The sequence below is a fragment of the Planococcus citri genome, chromosome 1 (genome assembly GCF_950023065.1).
Source record: "Planococcus citri chromosome 1, ihPlaCitr1.1, whole genome shotgun sequence".
NCBI lineage: Eukaryota > Metazoa > Arthropoda > Insecta > Hemiptera > Pseudococcidae > Planococcus > Planococcus citri.
In genome coordinates, this window is record NC_088677.1 from 40,783,930 (window position 1) to 40,803,956 (window position 20,027).

The 20,027-nt window shown below is 32.5% G+C and overlaps 2 protein-coding genes across 5 annotated transcripts in view; one reads left to right on the plus strand and one right to left on the minus strand.

Moving 5' to 3' along the window:
- ush (Zinc finger protein ush) overlaps nt 1-20,027 on the plus strand; it is a 107,014-nt gene that overhangs the window by 1,849 nt on the left and 85,138 nt on the right. For all 3 annotated transcript variants that reach the window (XM_065344804.1, XM_065344803.1, XM_065344802.1), the window contains 7 exons: nt 66-275; nt 361-492; nt 570-747; nt 821-911; nt 990-1,165; nt 1,240-1,364; nt 1,558-1,712. In XM_065344804.1, the coding sequence (XP_065200876.1) occupies nt 1,306-1,364; nt 1,558-1,712 (214 nt within the window). In that variant the 5' untranslated portion in view covers nt 66-275; nt 361-492; nt 570-747; ... (1 more) ...; nt 990-1,165; nt 1,240-1,305. The remainder of the gene's footprint in view (nt 1-65; nt 276-360; nt 493-569; nt 748-820; nt 912-989; nt 1,166-1,239; nt 1,365-1,557; nt 1,713-20,027) is intronic.
- LOC135831932 (uncharacterized) lies at nt 7,306-11,054 on the minus strand. Of its 2 annotated transcripts, XM_065344799.1 has the most exons (5): nt 10,828-11,054; nt 10,386-10,531; nt 9,491-9,721; nt 7,787-9,395; nt 7,306-7,693 (listed from the first exon to the last, which is right to left on the minus strand). In XM_065344799.1, exons 3-5 carry the CDS (start codon nt 9,668-9,670, stop codon nt 7,356-7,358), a joined length of 2,127 nt encoding a protein of 708 aa, XP_065200871.1. In that variant the 5' UTR covers nt 9,671-9,721; nt 10,386-10,531; nt 10,828-11,054; the 3' UTR covers nt 7,306-7,355. The 2 variants fall into 2 exon arrangements, with proteins under 2 accessions (XP_065200871.1, XP_065200870.1); XM_065344798.1 differs by lacking the exon at nt 10,386-10,531.

Genomic DNA, 20,027 nt, shown 5'->3' on the forward strand with positions numbered 1-20,027 from the left:
ATTTTACATCTGCGTTTATTATTTGATAAATTAGAATAAAATTGGCTATCAAAATTTTATATCAGGTCCAAACATTATACCACAACCAAAAACTGTTTTGGAAGCCTTAGAACAACGCATGAATTTATTTAAAGATAGATAAAAAGCCGCAAAAAAAGAAAATGATGGTGGCAAAGCTCGTAGAAGTGCGCGTATTGTTAAACAATATGAAGACGCCATTAAACTTCACAAAGCTGGAAAATCTATTCCTACAGATGAATTACAGACACCCCCCGGTACTTTTTGAGCCTATTTTTTTTTAAATCTCTTATCTAGTGTAAGTTTGCTATTACATTTGAAAATCATATTCTTCATTTTCAGGTTGGCCACCAATTCCGCTTAGTGACAGTAAACCAACCAATTCTTCAATCGTAACTCCGAAATCTCATGATATGCTTGATAAAGAACCTGAGAAAACACCTGTAAAATTGCCTAGTACTGTAGCTACCAAAGGTACGTAAAGGAAATTTTTCTACTTTCTCAGCACTTTTCTAGTTGACATGCCGATTGAAATTTTATTATTGTTTCAGACCATTCTGCGGCTCACGTTTCACGAAATGAAAAACAACTTGTACAGATCCTAGAAAGACAAAAAACTTTCAAAAGCGCTGCATTAAAAGCTAAACAAGACGATGATGTGGTAAAAGCTAAAGAATTCAACCAATGATCGAAGCATCTAAGAGCGGAATATGCATTGATTTGAATTCGGTAAATGGTCTTTGCTTGGTTACGTTTCATAAAATAATTTACCTACATATTTGTAACAAAATTTGATTTCCAGTTTCCTGTGCTGCCTTGTGAGAATATTACTGTCAAGGAAGTGATCTAGACGTTTACCATAAACTAGAAACTGATCTTACTCATCAGTAGAGGTAGCTTTTTCTCAATCACACGAGAATGGTATAAGCTTATTTCAGTTTTTCTCTCATGGCGATTTCTTCTTTGTTTAGCTATGTTCTACTACTAGAGATAATTTCAAAGCTACAGGTGATATTGTGAATGCCAACAGATTCGATCAATTGGCTTTGCACTGTAAAAAAGATTTAAAGTTTGTACGATTAGCTAATAGCAATAACTTAAGAGTGCCTAAATTTCATTACGAGTCCAAATCCGTTTCGATTGTCCAGTAAGTCGGAATTTGATACAATTTTTCCTTTAAATCAATAAATAATCACTTCTTACGTTATTATTTTTTTCTAGATGTAATACTGATCTGACTGATAATGATGTTGATGAAGTATCTATTATTCAAGGGAGTGAATTATAATGTTCCAAACCCGAAAGAAATCGATACCTATATCAAATTGCAGTTTCCTTATCGAACGGTAAGTATTTCAGTCAACTGATTAAGCTCACGACTTGTTCCGCCATAACCAAAAATTATGGAATAGGTTTCTCCGACGAAAGTATTCTAAAACCGATGTTTTGGAAATTTTCAATGGTCGTAAATTGATTTTCCAACTTTTTTTATATTTCTTATGCTCTACATGAAATTTTATTGTACTAATTTTTTTATAGGAAACTCCTCAGCAGTACAAAAGCGCACTCGTATACAATACAAATAATCCTGCTTACAATTTTATTACAACTTCTAATATACATAGAAAGAAATTCCAGACATGCCAGCGAATTTTCAAACATCAAATATTGGAATGTGACGTTTGGTTCAAAGGGTAAGGAGTATATATCATTTAAGGATCCACTGATAGCTCTAGCGATAGCCCTACATCCTGCGTCGATTTTGCCATCAAAACGATCTTATGGTTTCCTATAATTTAAATTTTTGTACTATTTGAAGATATATCGTCGATTTAATCTCATTTTCATTGAGCAAAAAAGTTGAAATGAGATCCGCCAATTTTTTTCAAACTAAGTATATTTTATATGTGACCTAAGGCGAGAAAAGTCACAAACATGTCGAAGATCTTCTTTCTACTCTTTTCATCGATCCCAGATAATCACCCACTAAACGAGTTGGTGGATTTGCTCGCGTTGGGTCACATATCTAAACTTGAATGAACTACATTCTATTCTTATTGTTTTATTGTATGCAAGAAAAAAAATCCCACCTGGAAATAATTTATGGTGAACCGAAATGGGCAGTGTGCTGTTTTTTAAATCAGTTATTTACTTTTTAAATGTGTTTTTTCATTTTTACGGATAGTTGGTAATGATAATTTTAGTTATATTATCAATTTTGAAATTATATTTCAAATGTGAACATTTTAATATGTAGTTCGCGTTTTGAATTTTATGGTATGGGAATTTTCGAATTTTATACTGGTGACTTCTCTTGTTCACCAATCATTCTTACGAGTAAGTTATTTTTTTAAAATTTGTTTATTAAAGCCTGTTTTAAATTTTGAGGCACAACTTCATGAAAACAAAATGCGATCAGTTCTGTTACCAGGTACCTTTACCTACGTATGCTTTTTTATTACGTATTGTGACATTTGCTTTCTTATCTACATTGTACAGGTTTTCAGTATCTTTCTATATTATTTAATTCAGCTAGTGAAATAAAACTGTTTACCGATTTTCATCCTATAATTAATTTTTCTCTTTATCTTTATCTCACTCTCAACTTCAGATAACAAATAATTACGAGTTCTGCTGCAAATTTAGAATTTTTTGCAAAAAAATTGGTCTTCGGAACACTTGACTTTTTAATAAAGCATTTAATTTGAATCAGATTTATATAACTACTTCAAAAAAATTGATTTTTTGATCTATTTATTCAGGGATGTTCATTTGAAAAAGTTTGTCATTAAATTTTTATGGGCTCACAATTTTACTTGAAATAATTCCCCGAGGCTTCTTCGTGTGTACTTATTAAAATGTTTCCAATATCTGAATCCATTTGAATTTTTCCCCAGGAACACACGTTAGAACCTTATTTTTCACTCAAAATATAATTTCTCTCTTTTTATATGTATTTACAAAACTGAAAAATGTAATCATAATCCATTAAGTTACTCACTCATGATGTGTCTGCTTTCATTGCCTGTCTAGGCAAATAACGATAACAATTTTTTATCATCATATCAACACGAGAATTTTTTATTTCTAAGGCTCTTGTGAGAAATATATGTATTTGAAAACTTGTTGAATTGCTTTGACGCAAATCGAGGTGATTAAGTCAAGTACCTACTAGACAACATAAGATCTCAGCAATGCACTCTGAGTATCTCACGTGTTATTATATTGCAGCAATTTAATCATAAATATTCCATACTTACACTCATGAGGTATTTTAAATTAGGGTATTTTTGGGCGAGTCGTATACATTTCAAAAGGAACTTATTAATCGGTATTGAATTTATTCGTGTGTCTAAGAAAATTATATTAGGTAATATGTAGGTTAGGTATCTATGCAATTATTATGAGGAGAAGCGTTTTCTGCTCCTTCATTTCCTGTTTTTTTTTTTTTTTTTTTTTTTATCGCCCTGGGTTGACCTTTTTACACACTTTTTATAGTTTATTTCAACTCCACTCATTAAAAGGTCATTTCTCATCGTTTGGTTCACTAATCGTTAACGTTATTAACTCAAATGCTGCATGTACTTTTTATAGAAACCCAATCGCACAGCTGCCAGACGCCAGTTAACTCAGTCTCGTGATTTTCTTAAATGAGTGCTCCTTAAAATTTAATCATCGCGTTATCAACGACGAAAAATGTTTAAAAAGTTTATCATCCTCTCATTAATTCTCATTCTAACGTATACTCTTGACGGTTTGAAAAATACACCTCGAGTGTTCCAAAATGATTCACATGTGACCGAATATTTCAAACTAATGCTTTTATCACTCAGTTAACTCGTGGGCGTATCACGCCACAATCACGATTAATGCCAAAAATTTTCTAATACTTAAAAAGTTACCTATGTGAAGGGCGTATGCGTACAAAACTTAACATCAGCTCACAGTAATTCATCGCTGTTTATTATCTAGTTCAAAATTGAAATAGTCGAAGGCGTAGACTGTACATTTCTTTGAAATTTGTTGGGATTTATTTTGACTGGTCGCGTTTTACTTGAAATTGACGTACTCGTATATTGCGTATGCGTCGAGCTGGTGATCATGCTTTCTACGAATGATAGAAATATCAAATATGTTATTCATTTTATTACCTACACTTATACCTATTACCTATCTCTACATTTGACTTCCATTTCGAGTTTATCGTTTATTATATCGGTGCAACTTGATGCATTAATCATGTCTGTCTTAATCTCCGGTCCAAGTCTCACGAGCAATGGACTTATAACTTGACCTTAACCTTCCTCATCTCCTTCCTAAACCGTTCTGTTTGTCGCTTCATTCGGATTCGAAGAATTTTTTTTCTTAAAAAAGTGATTTGACTTGAAAAATGATTTGAAAATAAAAAAATAAATGATAGAGAAAAGACAAATGAGTTGCAACTAAATTTACAAAATGCGAATTTTACCCTCTAATTTATTGTAACAAACACAGGAATAATCTTCTATTCCTTCCTTCAGTGAAGTTGTTTACGGCCAATCGTTCTTTGGAATGCAGATACATATGTATAGTCCAAATGAATTTTCAAGTTATTCGTGGTAGACCTCTATGCTTTGCTGTCTGTTGTATGATTTTTTTTCTGTTAGATTGGATGCGTAGGTACTTATAACAATTGTTGTTCTGAGAAAATAATTCATTTTAGCATACAGGTAGGGATACCTTGAACTTGATAACATTTTAAAATTCAGCTCGCTCTTGATACCTGGTTTCTCTTCATAAAATTTTACCGTCGATAACAATTTGACAAGTACCTACCTATATTTAAAGAATTGTCAAAGATAAAACTGAATCACTCCTCTTAAATATGGTAGACGTTAGCAAACATTTTTGTTATTTATATCTGATTGAAAGTTTGAATCACGTTTTCTAAATTTGATTATCATGCTCCGGACTCATGCATGTATATACAGCCAATAACCTTTGTCGTCATTCGTTATCGAAATAAATTAAGAAACCTATATGTTTTCTAGCTATTCATAGTATCGCATTCGTATATGAGGCGTAACCAGATATTTTTCCATTTCTCTTATTAATTCAGTTGTTTTGGAAAAATCTTGAAAAACTGATCAAAGTTCAAAAGAGTATACTGTATAGGTACATACAATAATGAGCGAATGGAAAATCGTTATAAAAGTAAAAGTACCTCGCTATTTTCATACAAGGACAGGACACCAATCAATTTCTAAAATTAACTTAAATTCTACGGCGGATATACCTACTGAAAATGCTTTTAGGATTAAAAAATTAAAAAAATTCTACTTCGTCTACTTTGCTAAGTCAAAGCAGTTGAAAAATTTAATTTTAAAATTAGGTACCTGCCCGAGTCCCTGCTCCCTGCAGAAATGAAGTAAAATTCCGAATCACCTTTTTATATGAAATACCTACATATTTCTACAAAAGCTATGATTGATACCTACCTAGTACCTAACCTACTTACAGATATCTATTAATCTGATTCGAAGAATTTTTGTTTGTTTAATTTGATTATTTTTGTTTTTGCATCATTCCACTGAAACGCATCGCTGTCGTCGTAATAAAAAAATAGAAATGAAAGGAGTGGATGGGGAAATTTTATCACAACTTTGTAGGCAATCCTTTGAAAGTGTAATTTACACTTTTAACTTTTTCAAAACTGCGGATTGTAAAGTTTCTCTACTGAACACGTGTGAAAATTTCCCATTTTTATCGATAACAATTAACAACACTTAACAGTTTCAAAACCGTTCGTTGAAAAATCGATACCTACCGTATCTAAATCAAAGTACCCCACTTTCTAAGTAAGTAGGTACTTGTTTTTATGGAATGAACTAAAAATCCAACCAACTTTCGTAATTTTTTTGCGATATAAAATTGGAAATTTATCCGGTGAAAGTAAATTAGGCGATAATTTTACTGAACGTACGATAATTTTAGTTCTCCAATGATAGGGATATAATTTGTGAGTTATCGGTATTGGTATATGTGGCATTATGCGTAGGTAACTAGGTAATTTGTAATCTCGGTATTAACTAATGAGCGGATTGATACATAGCTTCCCAGTATTTTGATTTATCCGTATTGGATAAACCTGATTTGATCTGTTGAAATGTTCAATGCTGGGAAAATACTCATTCATAGATCCTATAGTATTGAAAAAAGGAATTAATTTTTCAATTTTATGCATTGGAACCAAACAATCATTGACTCATCATCATTAGGTTCTTACCTACCTACCTGGAAATCAACTCATACCTAATGTCGCATATTGAAAGAAACGAAAAACAGCTCGATTCATCTTACCCTACGCATTTGAGTTTTTTTCAAGCCCTTTTCTACATTTTGTATCTTTCTTTCATCGTCTTTTTTTTTTTTCAAAAAAAAATTCGTCATGAATTCAAAGAATTTTGAAAGTTAAAAAAAAAAGAATTAAAAAATGCACTAAAAGTTGTTTTATGAATTTGTTGGAAAAGATATTCACTGCCAATTTAGAAAGACTTATTTTCAAAAAAAAAAGTTCCAAGTAAGTATCTAGGTAGTTTCAGCATTTTTCTATTTAAAAAAATCATAAGTAGCAATTTTCCATAATCATCCCTCGTTCTTACCAGTTTTTTAGAATAAAAATAAAAATGCTCATTGGAATAGCTCGAAATCTGCGTATCTGCCTAGTAGGTATGAAAATTAGAGAACAAATGTGGGAAAACTACGCCAACATTTTTTTGAAGGGCAAAAATATCCACATTGGAATATGGAGTCTATTTTTTCTATTAAAATTGCGAAAAATAACTCAAATAAATTAAAATGGTGAAAAATGTGCACTAATATGTAGGTACCTACTTGGTATTTTTAGGTAAATTTTGTCCAAAAAAATACTTAGCTGTTTGCCGAATTTCCAAAATATTTTGAATTGATATCAGTTGTTAAGTAGGTACGATTAGGTAAGCGAGCCATAGAGGAGCACTGAACTTTCGGGAAAAAGGCAAAGCTACCACGCCCATATCCTCTGGATCATATCCAATCATCCTACTTAATTTATTTTCGGTGAGAATAATATAATGAATCAAAAATGAAATTCTGATTTCAGAAGGCAACTCTGTCCAGAAATGAGGTTGATTTGTACTCGTATATGTACCTTGATTTCAAGATAATGTTGCATAAATTCACAACAAGTCGAGTGACTCAGACTCAATTAAGATTCGTTATCTTTTGAACCTTTGACGCTATAAGGGTTCAATTCGAGTAAAAAAAATGTTAACGAGAGAAACCTCAATTTAATGAATACAAATATTAGCTACAAATTATTATGAATTAGAACCTAAACTATCAGTACATTCGGTTGGTAAAATAACGTTTAAAGGTGCAACCGCCGCTATAGCTGTGCCACCTTCATTGACTAGAAATTGCGTTGCATTAGACAATTTTCTCGACGTTAATGGTAACGATGACTGTGATTGCAATGATTGCTTATTGTGGCGTTTCACGTGTTTGGAAAGGTGATCGGATCTCATGAATCTTCGCGAACATATCGAACAGCTGAATTTTTTTTCGCCTGTGTGCGTTCGCTTGTGTCTGGATAACTCGTCGGAACGTGAGAATTTACTATCACAGCCAGGCCATTGGCAAGAAAATGGCTTTTCTCCTGAAAAATAAAAAAAGTAGGTACGAATTAAGTACACGTTGCATTTTTTTCACTTAGGTAGGTAGATGGGTAGGTAGGCTAAATGAAAGTTACCTGTATGAGTTCGAATGTGCGCCTTGAGATGCGAAGATTTGAAGTAATTTTTACCACAATTTGAGTATTTACATTCGAAAATACGTTTGCGAGTTTCTTGTTGAACAGGTTTGTGAGGAGTTTGTGCGATGATGATGAAGGACTGACATCCTTGATCCGAACTCGAAGAACTGACTAGCAAAGGTTGAGACGATGATGAAATTGGAATGACTGAAGAACCATTTTGGTTTGATGGCGATACTGGTATCAGTGTTCCTCCAGTAAGTATCACAGTTTTAGGCGAATCTTTCGGTAATACGGGTTTAGGAGCGATAGGCACGGTTTTCGTGGTCGAAGAATATCCTTGATGAGCAGGCCCATTGGTGGTTTTTCCTACCAATGGTTTACTTTTGATCGGTACGTTTACATCGTACAGATTTTGTTGGCAGTCTTCTTTGGAACATTTGGGTTTGAATTTTTTCGTCGGGTCAGTTTCTGCGACTTCTTCCGGTGGTCGAACGTTTTCTACGAATGAATTACTACAATTTGTGTTGTACGATGTGGTGGTAGTAGTAGATGGACTAGATATGACAGCGGACGGTTTGAAAACATTGATCGTGTCTTTCGTAACGGTAGGAAAATGGTAGCAATTCGGCACCGTTGTGCAAGTTTCAATCAGTCTTAGACGTTTCTCGGGTACCATATTGTAATCATTTTCATACGACGAAGGAACGTATTTAGTAGGATCGAATTTTACTCGGAGATTATTCTGAAGATAATTTTCTCGTAGAAATGGATTCATCTGAGGTAGAGATTCGTAATAGAAATTCGATACCATTTGCGAAGCCGGCGAGTACATAGGCTGTTTGGAAGGATATCGTAACATGGCCTGATTCACAGCCGGACGTGAATTCACGTTGGCAAAAGCTAGGCATTTATCAGCCACGTTGACTGGTCTTTTAAAAGCACTAAACGCCGTATTGGTTTGAATCGGGTAAACCATATTACATCCAGCTGCAGCGATATCCACGTTTTCCGAATCCGAAAAAATCGAACGTCTTTTGCGCGACGGAACGTTGTCGATATTCGGTTTCGATAATCGAGAATGTACATTTTCAACCGTGTTGTAATTTCGTAAAGGGCTCCATATCATTTTATCCGACGAGACAGTCTTGTAAGCATCCGCCATATTCGAACTAGTTCTCTCGAAATTGTATTTTTGAGCGACGCAGCTCAAGTAGTTGCTGAATTTCTTGTCGCGTTCGTATAATCGCGATTCTTGCAGGCGTCTAGGATTCATTTGGTAACTGAAATTTTGAGCGTAATCGTAAGCGTACGACGATAATTGATCTTTTTCCGCTAATATCTCTTTTGGAAAGGTATTTTCCAGTTTCGTCGCGTCTCCATTTTTCACCTTCAAAGGTAAAATTCTCGGTTCTTTTGGTATATTGGTAAATGCACTTTTCGAGGGGGAAGGTATCACGCGATCTTCAGGAGGGTTGATATTTTTGCCATAAGGTTCCGGTTGGCAGACTCCTTCTTTGTTGACTTTCATAATAACCGAAACGTGTACGGAAGATTTCTTCGGACTGGATGGACTAGGTGTCCGAGGAGGCGTAGATAACAAAATCTGCAAATAAACGTGAATTTTAGATACCATGAACTGAACGTAGATCGAAGTGGAGAAGTAATCTCGAGATTTGTAAGAATAATTTTCAAACTAACCTTCGCCAGTTTGCAATCATCTTTTGCATGCTGGCTATCGTGGTCTTCGCCCTCAGAATCAGATGGCTGAGGTGTAGGTAATCCTATGCTGGTATCGGTTTTGGAACACATGTTACATTGGTCTAAAACGCACTTCCTTTTTTTCATCGGTACGATAAAGTTTTCTTTTTTCTCCTTCATTTCGTCTCCTAGTCTGGTTTTCACCTTTTCCAAGTCGACGCTTTCGTTTTCCTGGAATCAGAGACGATAAAAAAGGTGAGAAAAATGATACACACCTACTGCAAGTAGGTAGGCATAATTAAGTACGAATAGCAACTCAAAGCTGATGGAATGTCAGCGAATGAAGGAGGTAAAAAAGTCCAAAACAGTATGGATTTTTACTTGACCAAATTTTTCAAAAAATTCATTTTAATGAAATTACTGAATAACGTAATACCTAGGTACGAGTAAATAAAATTTTCTGACGACGTCATGATTGGAACTTGCTTGAGCTATCCTAGATCCTAGGATTTTTATACCGATCGCTCAGTGGGTTTCAGTTACCCTTTTTGGGGGATCTTATAGGCTTGTTTTTTCAAGTTGAATAAAACTTAGGCTTAAGTTGTTGCATTCTGCATCGGCATATTCAGCACTGATTTCATCCTAAAATTCTTCACGAGTTATTTTTAGCTTGGTGTGAAAAAAATCACCGATATTTTCTCCTCTCACGTCTTAAAGATGTACAAAAAGTCGTTTGGAATGTTTTTGGCTCGCTCAATTTAATTAAAATTCTCACTCAATTTTTAGGTGCAAATTGAGCGTTCGCATCTTGGAAAAATTTTCAATTTTCAAAAAATAATTTTTTGCTTAGTTTGTGAATTACAAATTACACGAATTTGACGAATTCATTTGGTACCTTTCATCTCCAGTTTCTAGTTGTTGAATAAATTAGCTCCAAAAAATAAAACCAATTCATAAGGACCATATTCAAGCATCACGAATTGTGCGTAATGAGGATGCGATGGCTCATTACGAGATCATCAATCAGTTATTTCCAAATACCTAGGAAGGTACATATGTTCAATATGTAAATAATTTTTGAAAATTACGTTCGATTCGAAAATGCCTTTTAAAAATTTAGAGGTATAACACAAGTAGGTACTGCAGCAATAGAGATTCTTGCAGAATATCTGTAATTTTGATTCGTTTAAAAATTAAGAAAAATGTCAAATCAAAATAATAAATATAAGAACACAACAATTTGGAAGTATTGAATCAAAATTTTCAAAATTGTAATTATAAATCGACCTTAGCAAATAAAACGTAAAAATTCGAGTAAAAAAGTGGCAAAAACAAACCTTTTTCATGGCAAGAGTATATGCTTGAATTTTTTTCATTTTTCACAACGTTCTTGTGACGAATAAAAATGTCAAAAAAATCGAATATGATTAAATAAAAATTTGAACTGCAAAAATGTACGATTTTAATCACTTTACACTTTAACAACAGTCTAACAGACAATACAATAATGAATTAAAAGGTAAGTAAACCTTTAGCCTCGTGGTACGTGTAGCTGAATACATGAATATTAGGCGGGAACCACGAACCAATCCGAATGAAGGGCTCGTCTAACCAGCCGTCGATCACGTGTACAGCATTCGCTGTTCACGTGAAAAGAGCATGCTAGTCTGCGACGTCACATTACGAATATCATGTGCCCGATACACGTTCGTATGAAGGCATAAAATTCTCTTTACGTCATATTTGTGATTGTTGTTCAACAATAAATTTCACTGGTAAACGACCAAATTTTTAAAATAATAACGTATTCTAATTTTTTTCCGTATCTTTGTCCGACAAAAAATTACACGAAGAATTAATCACGTAAATTCTTGACTTTCGTTTACGGTACATTCATCTCAGACATGCCCACGTTAGTGGCCTACCGCAAAAATTTACTGACAATTTTTATTTTCAACTTTTTACACTTCGTGTATTTAAGAATTTAGAATTGAAATCGTTTATTGCTTAACCTTGCCATTTGCCTCTTGAGTCTTCCTACAATGTTGTGCTTATTTTTATCATGTTTTTTTCCTTAGCTTCCTTAAGCATAGGTACCTCTACCTACAGATGTAATTTTCATCTTAGATTTATTTCAAATTTATTACATTTGTAAACTGTATTAACGGTTGATTTTCTTATGTATGCGTTGAAATTTATAAATATACATGTATCTACCTACTTACATATACATACTTAGGTAGGTAATAAGAGAACATCGTTATATTCATATGTAGGTACTCTTAAGTAAAGCAGAGGTACCTATAGCTACGCAATAAAACTTCAAAGTTGTAATCAAATTAAGTTGTTTGCGTTATTCGAACTCGTGCTATTAATAAAAGGAGAACAAAGATCAGACAATTTTATGAGAAGACACAACTGGAAACGTAATTAGTGGAAATTGCCGTTGGTAAACAACTGAAATATTTTGAATTCAGTTGATGTAAGGTAATCTGTATTTGTAGAAGCAAAGGACGAGTTACCATTACAAGAGTTGAGAAAGAGGTCACGTGTAGTAAAATATCACGCGGAAGACACGGAAGGAATAAACGTGATTGCACGAAGTATCTTGGTTTCACGTTTTTCAGGTGACTAGGACTAGGACTAGGACTATAAAAAATTATTGGTACTTCTCGATTAATGATTTTTTATTTGAATGTTAACACGCACTATGATAGATTACCGTTGATCTAACTGGTGATGACGGGGAGGGATGAAAAAGCTACCTATGTAAGAAATGATATCAATATCAAAAGACGTGGTGAGAATGAAAACTGCAAGTCTCAGCAGTGGTGTTGGAAACGGGGAAGGAGAAGGGAGGTCTTTTCCTAAAGTCTACAAATTTTGAACCAATTTTGGGGACTGGGTGAGTTGTAAAATTTTCACAGAAATTATCTCAAAAACAAAGGTTTTTGGAACAAAGTGATCACTTTTACAGACGAGCTATACATTTTCAATGTTTCCAAAACTGCACAGAAATCACATGAATAAACATCGTTTCTAGTCTCATTTCAACTGCAATTATTTCCCTACGCCTCAGCCTGGTTTTTAAACCAGTAAGGAGAATTGTGTCCTCGCCATACGGATAATCCTCTTTTTCAGTTTGACTATCATCGTGTCTTTGAGGCCTATTTGTTTGTCATTCGCATTTTCCAAAATTTTATGGATTTTTTAGTGAATTATTTGACTTTTTGAAAATATATTTTATCTCACTCATGTCAATTGTCATGAGTAACTATTCTCTCAGTTGTAGCGTCCAATCATCTTGTTTTTTTTTTAATTGTACATATCTTGTAATTTAAAAAAAAAATAGGATCCAAAAAAGACAATTTTTCTTAGACCTAACGCCAAATTGGGCCTAGAAATATGATTTTAGTTAATCCAATAGCGATTTTTTATGGTCTATTTTGTTATTTTTGAGCCATTTTGAAAAATTCAAAACTCTGTAGCATGCCTATTGCCTATCTCAATTTTTACAACTCATATTTTCCGGGGTGGGAAGAGGGGTGAAAAATTAAATTTTTTCATACTCTCACGAAACAGAGGGGACAACGTTCTTAGGGAAAATTTCAAATAAAGAGAGAGAAATTCAGCTGTGTTATAAGGTATAGGTACACTTTCGGTGTTAATTTTTTGACAAATCTATAGAATGATCATTGGTAGGTACTTATACACGATAAACATTTCTTTATTAAAACTTCTTAAATAGGTTGGATGAATTAAAATAGCTGGGCAATTTTCATTTCATTTGAAATTCTAAAAAAATGAGATCTTTCCAACTTTTGAAAAATGTCAATTGATATTGTTGTTTTGTTTTTGTAAAACCGATGGTTTAAAGAGCATCAATTTTTCTTTACAATTTTCACAAATTTTGATTCTCAGTTTGATCGAAGGTTATTCTGTTTTTCATGTGTGAATAAGTAGCTAATCCATTTAATCCGAGGATGAAGATTACTGTGTAAGCCAATACACACAATGTATTGGGTACCTTATTACTTGAATTTAATCGGAAAATTACTCGTAGGGTACCTCGTCGCGACATGATACAAAGTACTTGTACTTACTTATTTTCAAGTTGATGTATTTTAAAAATGTATAAAGTACCTATTCCTATAAGTATGCTTAAATAAGCTGAGCTAAAGAACGTGTGTGAGTATTTTAGGTTGTAAATTACGTCAGCACATTTTCTTTACTCATTTGAACGATGTGGGTGAATAAACACCTGATTTTTTTCAAATTAAAGATGTGTCTAAGAATTTATTTTCCACGCATGTAGGTTCATACATATCTACGTTGTATCAAAACAAATTATAAATTGAATATGCATATATACCTAATCATAATTTTGAAGCGAATTGTTATTTTAGTCTTATTTACGATAAATAAAATTGATGAGTTTCTGACCTAATTCTAGGAGTAATGTATGAATCATGAGATCTTCGCGTGCTATACACGGACTTTGCAACGTCTGCAATGATGTGTGGTTATCGATAAAACAAATTTTTGTAAAATTTATGAAAAAATCTCATTTAAACTACCTATAATCTTTAAAGTCGAAATAAATATTGGGAGGAGTATGCGTTGGACAAGTAGGCAAATTTTTTGTTCATCACTAGAATAATTTCAGATTGGAAATATTGTAGTAGGTAACGAAATCCAACTCGAATGTTTTCACGAAAGTTCTGAAAATTTTCCCATTTAATTTAAAACACTGTAGCGTAAATCAACTAGGAACCTACGTATGTTGTTTGGGCTAATATTGCAATATTTTTTGATATTATTCAAGTCTACAACTGGTCTCGAAATCCTCAAAATTGTCCTTCTTCCAAGATGAATTCATTTTCTATTTTTCATTTTTTCGCCAACAGGCAACAAGCTAGAATAATTTTGAACCATACCATCTAGCTTTCAACTTGAAAAAAAAAGATTAGCTAACAGATTAAAAAAAGAATTTAGAATCAAAATTTACTTTCATGATCTTTTTTGTGTTCATCTACGCAGGAAACAGCTTTTAAAAATTTCAGCTTTCACAAATGAGAGAATAAAATGAATTATGTACCTCGTTTGTGTATCTAATAGACTTCAAATTGGCTAAAATTTGTGGGAAAAAAAAAGATATTCTTGAGAATGTTTGAATGAGTAGTTTTTATAATCAACCCCTTTCCAACTTTTCAAGAAAATAAAATATGAGTAAAGGACATTCGATTTGCTGAAATCTCCAAAAGAAAAAAAACGTATACCGTACCTACTTACCTTATCCAAAATTGAAACAAAAAAATATATTGTCAAGTTCTTTAATTTTAAGTAAAAAAGGTTCAGTTGGTTCGAAATTTTGTCCAATAAATGAAAAAATCAATTTTTTTACCTCATGATTGTATGAAAATTAAAATCATGCTTTCGGCGAAACAACATAAGTAAGTAGGTACAAGTACCTAATACCTTTATGTACTTACTTAATTTAATAACTCACAGCAGAAATTTTTTCAGCAGTACATATATCGCAATTTCCAAAATATTTGAATTACTTAATACTTTTGATCAGATCAAAGCGGGGATGATTATGTTGAAATACTTTTCAAATGTTTGAGATTTAATCTGTTAGGTACCTAGTTTTCTTTTGATTTTTCTGAATCAGTCTCAAAGAAATCACACTTCTCTTATATCATATGCAAACCCATGTTTTTGTCATGAAAATGGGCTAAAATTTTAATTTCCAAATGTTTTTTTAGCGAAATGCATCAGCTGTAAAAATTACTTTCTTTCAGGTAGGTACTTTGAAAGTTGAAAAAAAATCGATTCATCGATGAAATAAGTAGATTGTAACGTTTTCGCATCCGATCAACTTGAATTTTCTGTAGTGTGTTTCATTAAGAGTGAAAAGAACTTTACACAACAAAATAAGTTTTCACGCAATGATCACGTTGCCGAGGTATGACTCAGGCGTGTTTCAGACTAGGTAATCAAACTTGCGCGCGTGTAACGCCTTTCACACGCATACGCTACATTGAATGCACGCATTAATTGAGGGTGTAGCACGGTTCACTTAAATGCAACCAGTCTGCGTCATTTTTTATCATCGAGTATGTATAGTAGAGTGGAAAATTTTACCAATCACATTTTACGGCGGTAGCCTAATCAATCCGAAATACTCGAGGGTCATTACTTATTCGTCTCAAGAGTACCTAATGGTAAACTTCATGCCATGTCCGTATGAAATTTCATGAGGTGCCTAGGTACAAACGTGGATACAATTTCGAAAGGTTAAATTTTTATGTGCTCATCTACGTTTTGCGATAAATTTGAATACTCGCGTATTTTGTGGAAAAAATTAATTCGTTGTGATACGGGAACGGGTGATAATTGGCGTTGAAGTGTGGTCCCACTGTGCTACATTGAAATGATTACTGATGGGATGGGATCATGATAGAAATTATAAAGCCTCAAAATAACCAACACGAGTTTTTAAGTTGTTCGTTTGGAAGGTCAAATCTGATTAATACAAAATTGCAATGTTTTTATCTTTAACTTCGAGGGGAATAATTCAAAGGTTGAAAAAATGATTAAGATTTTTTTCGTATTATTTGAAGCTAGAAATATGTGGTACCTATATATTTTCATCGTACTCTAGGTACCTATTTTTAATAATCACAATTGAAGAACTGCACTGGTCTTATTTGATCATTAGAATCATACATATCTACCACAATGTATTTGTGATTGAATTATTTTTGTGATTAACCAATCTTCTGGTTTGGCAGGATCTATTTTCAGAATTGGCGATGAATGGAATAACGTCTTTTCAAGGTGTTTTAATACATGAGTAGAGACTTCAATTGGCCTGTGAGAGCTAGAATCAGTTGTTCGTTGGGAGATATTCCCCTCAATTTTGCTTGATGTTTTTGACCTTGACCTTTTGAACAATTGGAAAAGTTGCAGTTTTGAATTTCAATGCTAACTTTTGTTTACACAATTTTTCATTGTTTATGATCATTATGCTAAGTTATTTATTGTTGTGCGGAGTAGGTAATAGGTTTTATATCTGCAGCTCTACATACATACTTACACGATTATTTTATAAATGGGGGAGGGACGAGTTTTCCTCCATCATGTTTTATACACGAAGTAATAATTGTTCTATCTCTTAAAAAAGCAACATTTTTAAAATTTTTGTTGGATTTTTGCAACTAATTTCATGAGCGAGGTGAGATAGACAAATGAGATTTTCTCATCAAAATGAATTGAACTTTACTCCTTAAGAAATAGTTGTTCAAAATAATAAAAATATTTTCGCTAATAGAATAAATGTTTCAAATTTCAGCGCAATGTAGGCTAATTACTACTTCATATTTCAATGCATAATTTTGGATTTTATGGGTGGCATGTGTCTCGAAAAAAATTTCTTCATGTTTAAAATCATTTTCTATATGAAGAGTAATTCCATTTAATTTTAAATTACTTTATAGGTAATGTAGTATACCTATAATTCGTTAGGATAAAATTCAACCTTTCATTCTTTTGATTTTTTTTGGAATGTACATCAGTTCAATAATTACCCAGACCTACGTCGATATTCTATTGGGCAGTCAAAACTCCTAAATGAATGCGAATAATTAATTGTTTGACCCAAAAGGACATAACAAGAATTTGATCTCTTTGAATATAGTACCTACCTAAATATTTAACCACATCTTTTCTTGAAGCCAAAAGATCTCGTACCAAAGCTTGATTTGATGAAATTCCGTTTATTCTTCGTTATTTTCAATTCTAAAACTCGAAAAAACATCAAGAAAGTTCTATTTTTAAAGCATATCCTTTATCCTCCTTCCACCCTCAAGTGTAAGAGTAAAAATAACGGGAGGTGTGTTTTTTCGAAAATTTGAAAAAATTCAAAATTTTGTACCAAGTTTAAAACGTCTAATTTCGGATTAAAGTGCTAAATGTTGGTTCTATGATCTTAAATTTTGGTAAAATAGATATGCGTATCTTTTAAAGACGACTTTACCATTAAAATAGACACGATCAAAAAAATTGAAAAACAGCATTTTTCAAAAATATAAACTTTTTAAAATTATGTATCGAATTACTCATGTGTGGAGAACAAAAATTATTATTTTTAATTCGTGTGCTTAGGTAGAAAGTTATAAGAATTCAAAATAAAAAATATATTGTTGCTTTAGTGTAGGTAGGTAGGTACTATATTTTCCCAGAAATCAGATTATTCATTTCATTGCTTCATCAGATTCCAACAAAATAGAAGAGCAAAGGTGATTCAAGCAAAAAAACAAAACACACAACAAAGATGAATTTAATAGTGGCGGATGTAGAGCAAAAATTCTAAAACGGGTAGGTCTGTCCTGAGTGAACAAAAAAATTAATTTCCAATAAACATTTCAAATCTACCTATTAATTTGATAAAATTTACCACAGTGCAACCCGTACTTTGCTTATCTTAAATGTATGGAAATATTAGCGGAATAATTTTTTTTTTCAATTTCTATTGCCAGCAAATATATTGAAAATGAAATTATCCTAATGTGTAAGTATAAGATATTAATTTGTGCTGAATCCGATGCATTTTTCCATGCTAAAGTATTTCATTGTTGGATCAGCTGAAAAAACACACCGTAATTTACAAACTATTTCCGTCTATTGAATCATTCTTATCAAGCGAGCGCACCTACGATACTTATTTTGCATACGATTTGAATGAATGAATCAGAAAAATTAATACGTATTAGTAAACAGAACATGTAGTAGGTAGGCACAAAAAGTGTTGATGCAAGCGTAATTGCGTATGATTCGTATCCTTCAAAGTACGGTTTATGCAACTAAAATAACGTTCGTTGAGTTGCAATTTGAAAATTTGTAGGAGAAATAAATCAAAATTTAACTGTTTATTTCACCATTGTGAAACCAACAAAATGATTTCTTCAGTAGCATGTGTATATCGAGCTCATTTACCTGTAAAAGGAATTCGACACTTATTGTGAAAAATTTCAACAAACAAACAGTCAAGTAAGCATCCAAGTTCAAACAAAATGTTGATGAAAAAAATTCCATAAGTTGAAAGGAAATAGGCTATCACTCACTGCAAATTTGATTTAAATTTTAAAATTTTCTTGATTTGGTAGCTATGCATGTGTCTCTGTCTACAATCTGCCGAATTCAAGCGTACCAAGAACCGGTAAAATATAACGTGATTTAAAAAAAAAAATTCAAAAAATCGGCATGGAAGGTGATAAGTGTACCAAAAAGGAAAGGATGGAATAAATGTGTGAAAACCTGTTTTCAAGCTCTATAAAATTGATCTTTGAAAGAATATTCATGCACTAACCAAGATTAAACAAAAAATGAAATCTATGCTCATGGCAATAAAACGTAATCTCAATCAAAAAAAGGGGGAAAATGCTTAATTAGATACTTTGATGGAAATCAAATTCAAGAAAATCATCTTCTCAGTTAGGTAAATAATAATTCATTATATTTTTTGCTATTCTATTTATTTGTGATTATTTTTTTAACCAATAAAAACTTAATCAACTATTAAATACGAGTACGTAATTTATTATACCTACTCTCAAGTCCAAAGCCTAATTTATGATTGAATGAGGAAGAAAGTTGATGAGTATTCAAGTAAATAGCTTTGAACTAACAAGAACTACGAATAATAGACCATTAGAAATTGAAAAACGATAACATTTACATTTATAATAAGGTACAATATGATAATATGAATGACAGTGATCATTCAATTTATACATTTTAATTTCATTTAAATCGTAGGAAGTATGTAGCTTGCATGCATCATTATTTTGAAAATGGAAATAATTTCTTTGAGACCGGGTGGTGACAAAAAAAAAAAATAGGTACTGTTTCATAATCAACGATGTAAGTAGAAGTACGTACTTACGTGCTTGAAAAAAACTAATAGACCAGTCGAGTACACATGTTACTGCCTTCATTTCAACGCATATGCTTTTCATTTAACGCTTGTAACATAGAAGGAGTATTATGTAGGAACTGGAATAAGGTACCCAGTGTTGAAGGTTTTTTTTCCTTTACAAATAAAATGAGAATGAAATATGGGTAATTTCGAAAATTTGTTCATAGTTGATCTTCTTTCCAGTTTAAACCATAAAAAACAGAAAAAAATGAACAACCGCTATTCATATCCATATCCAGTGCTTACAGCTATCTACTTCCTGCTTACTGGTGACATCGACATCTGACAATTGCGCGTACTTATTCGACCTGGGATACATGAGTACTTAATACAAAGTCATAATACGTGAATTATTTTTCCCCATATAATTGCAAACAAGCGTCATAAATTTTTATAATTATAATTTTAAAAGGGTTTATGCATTTACTCTTAAATGTCATGCTGAAACGTATCATTAAAAATATGCAATGCATAATAGGCACATACAAAAACTAAAAAGCGTAAATTAACCAATTGATATGTCACAAATTGAACGCATTTATGAATAATATGTCA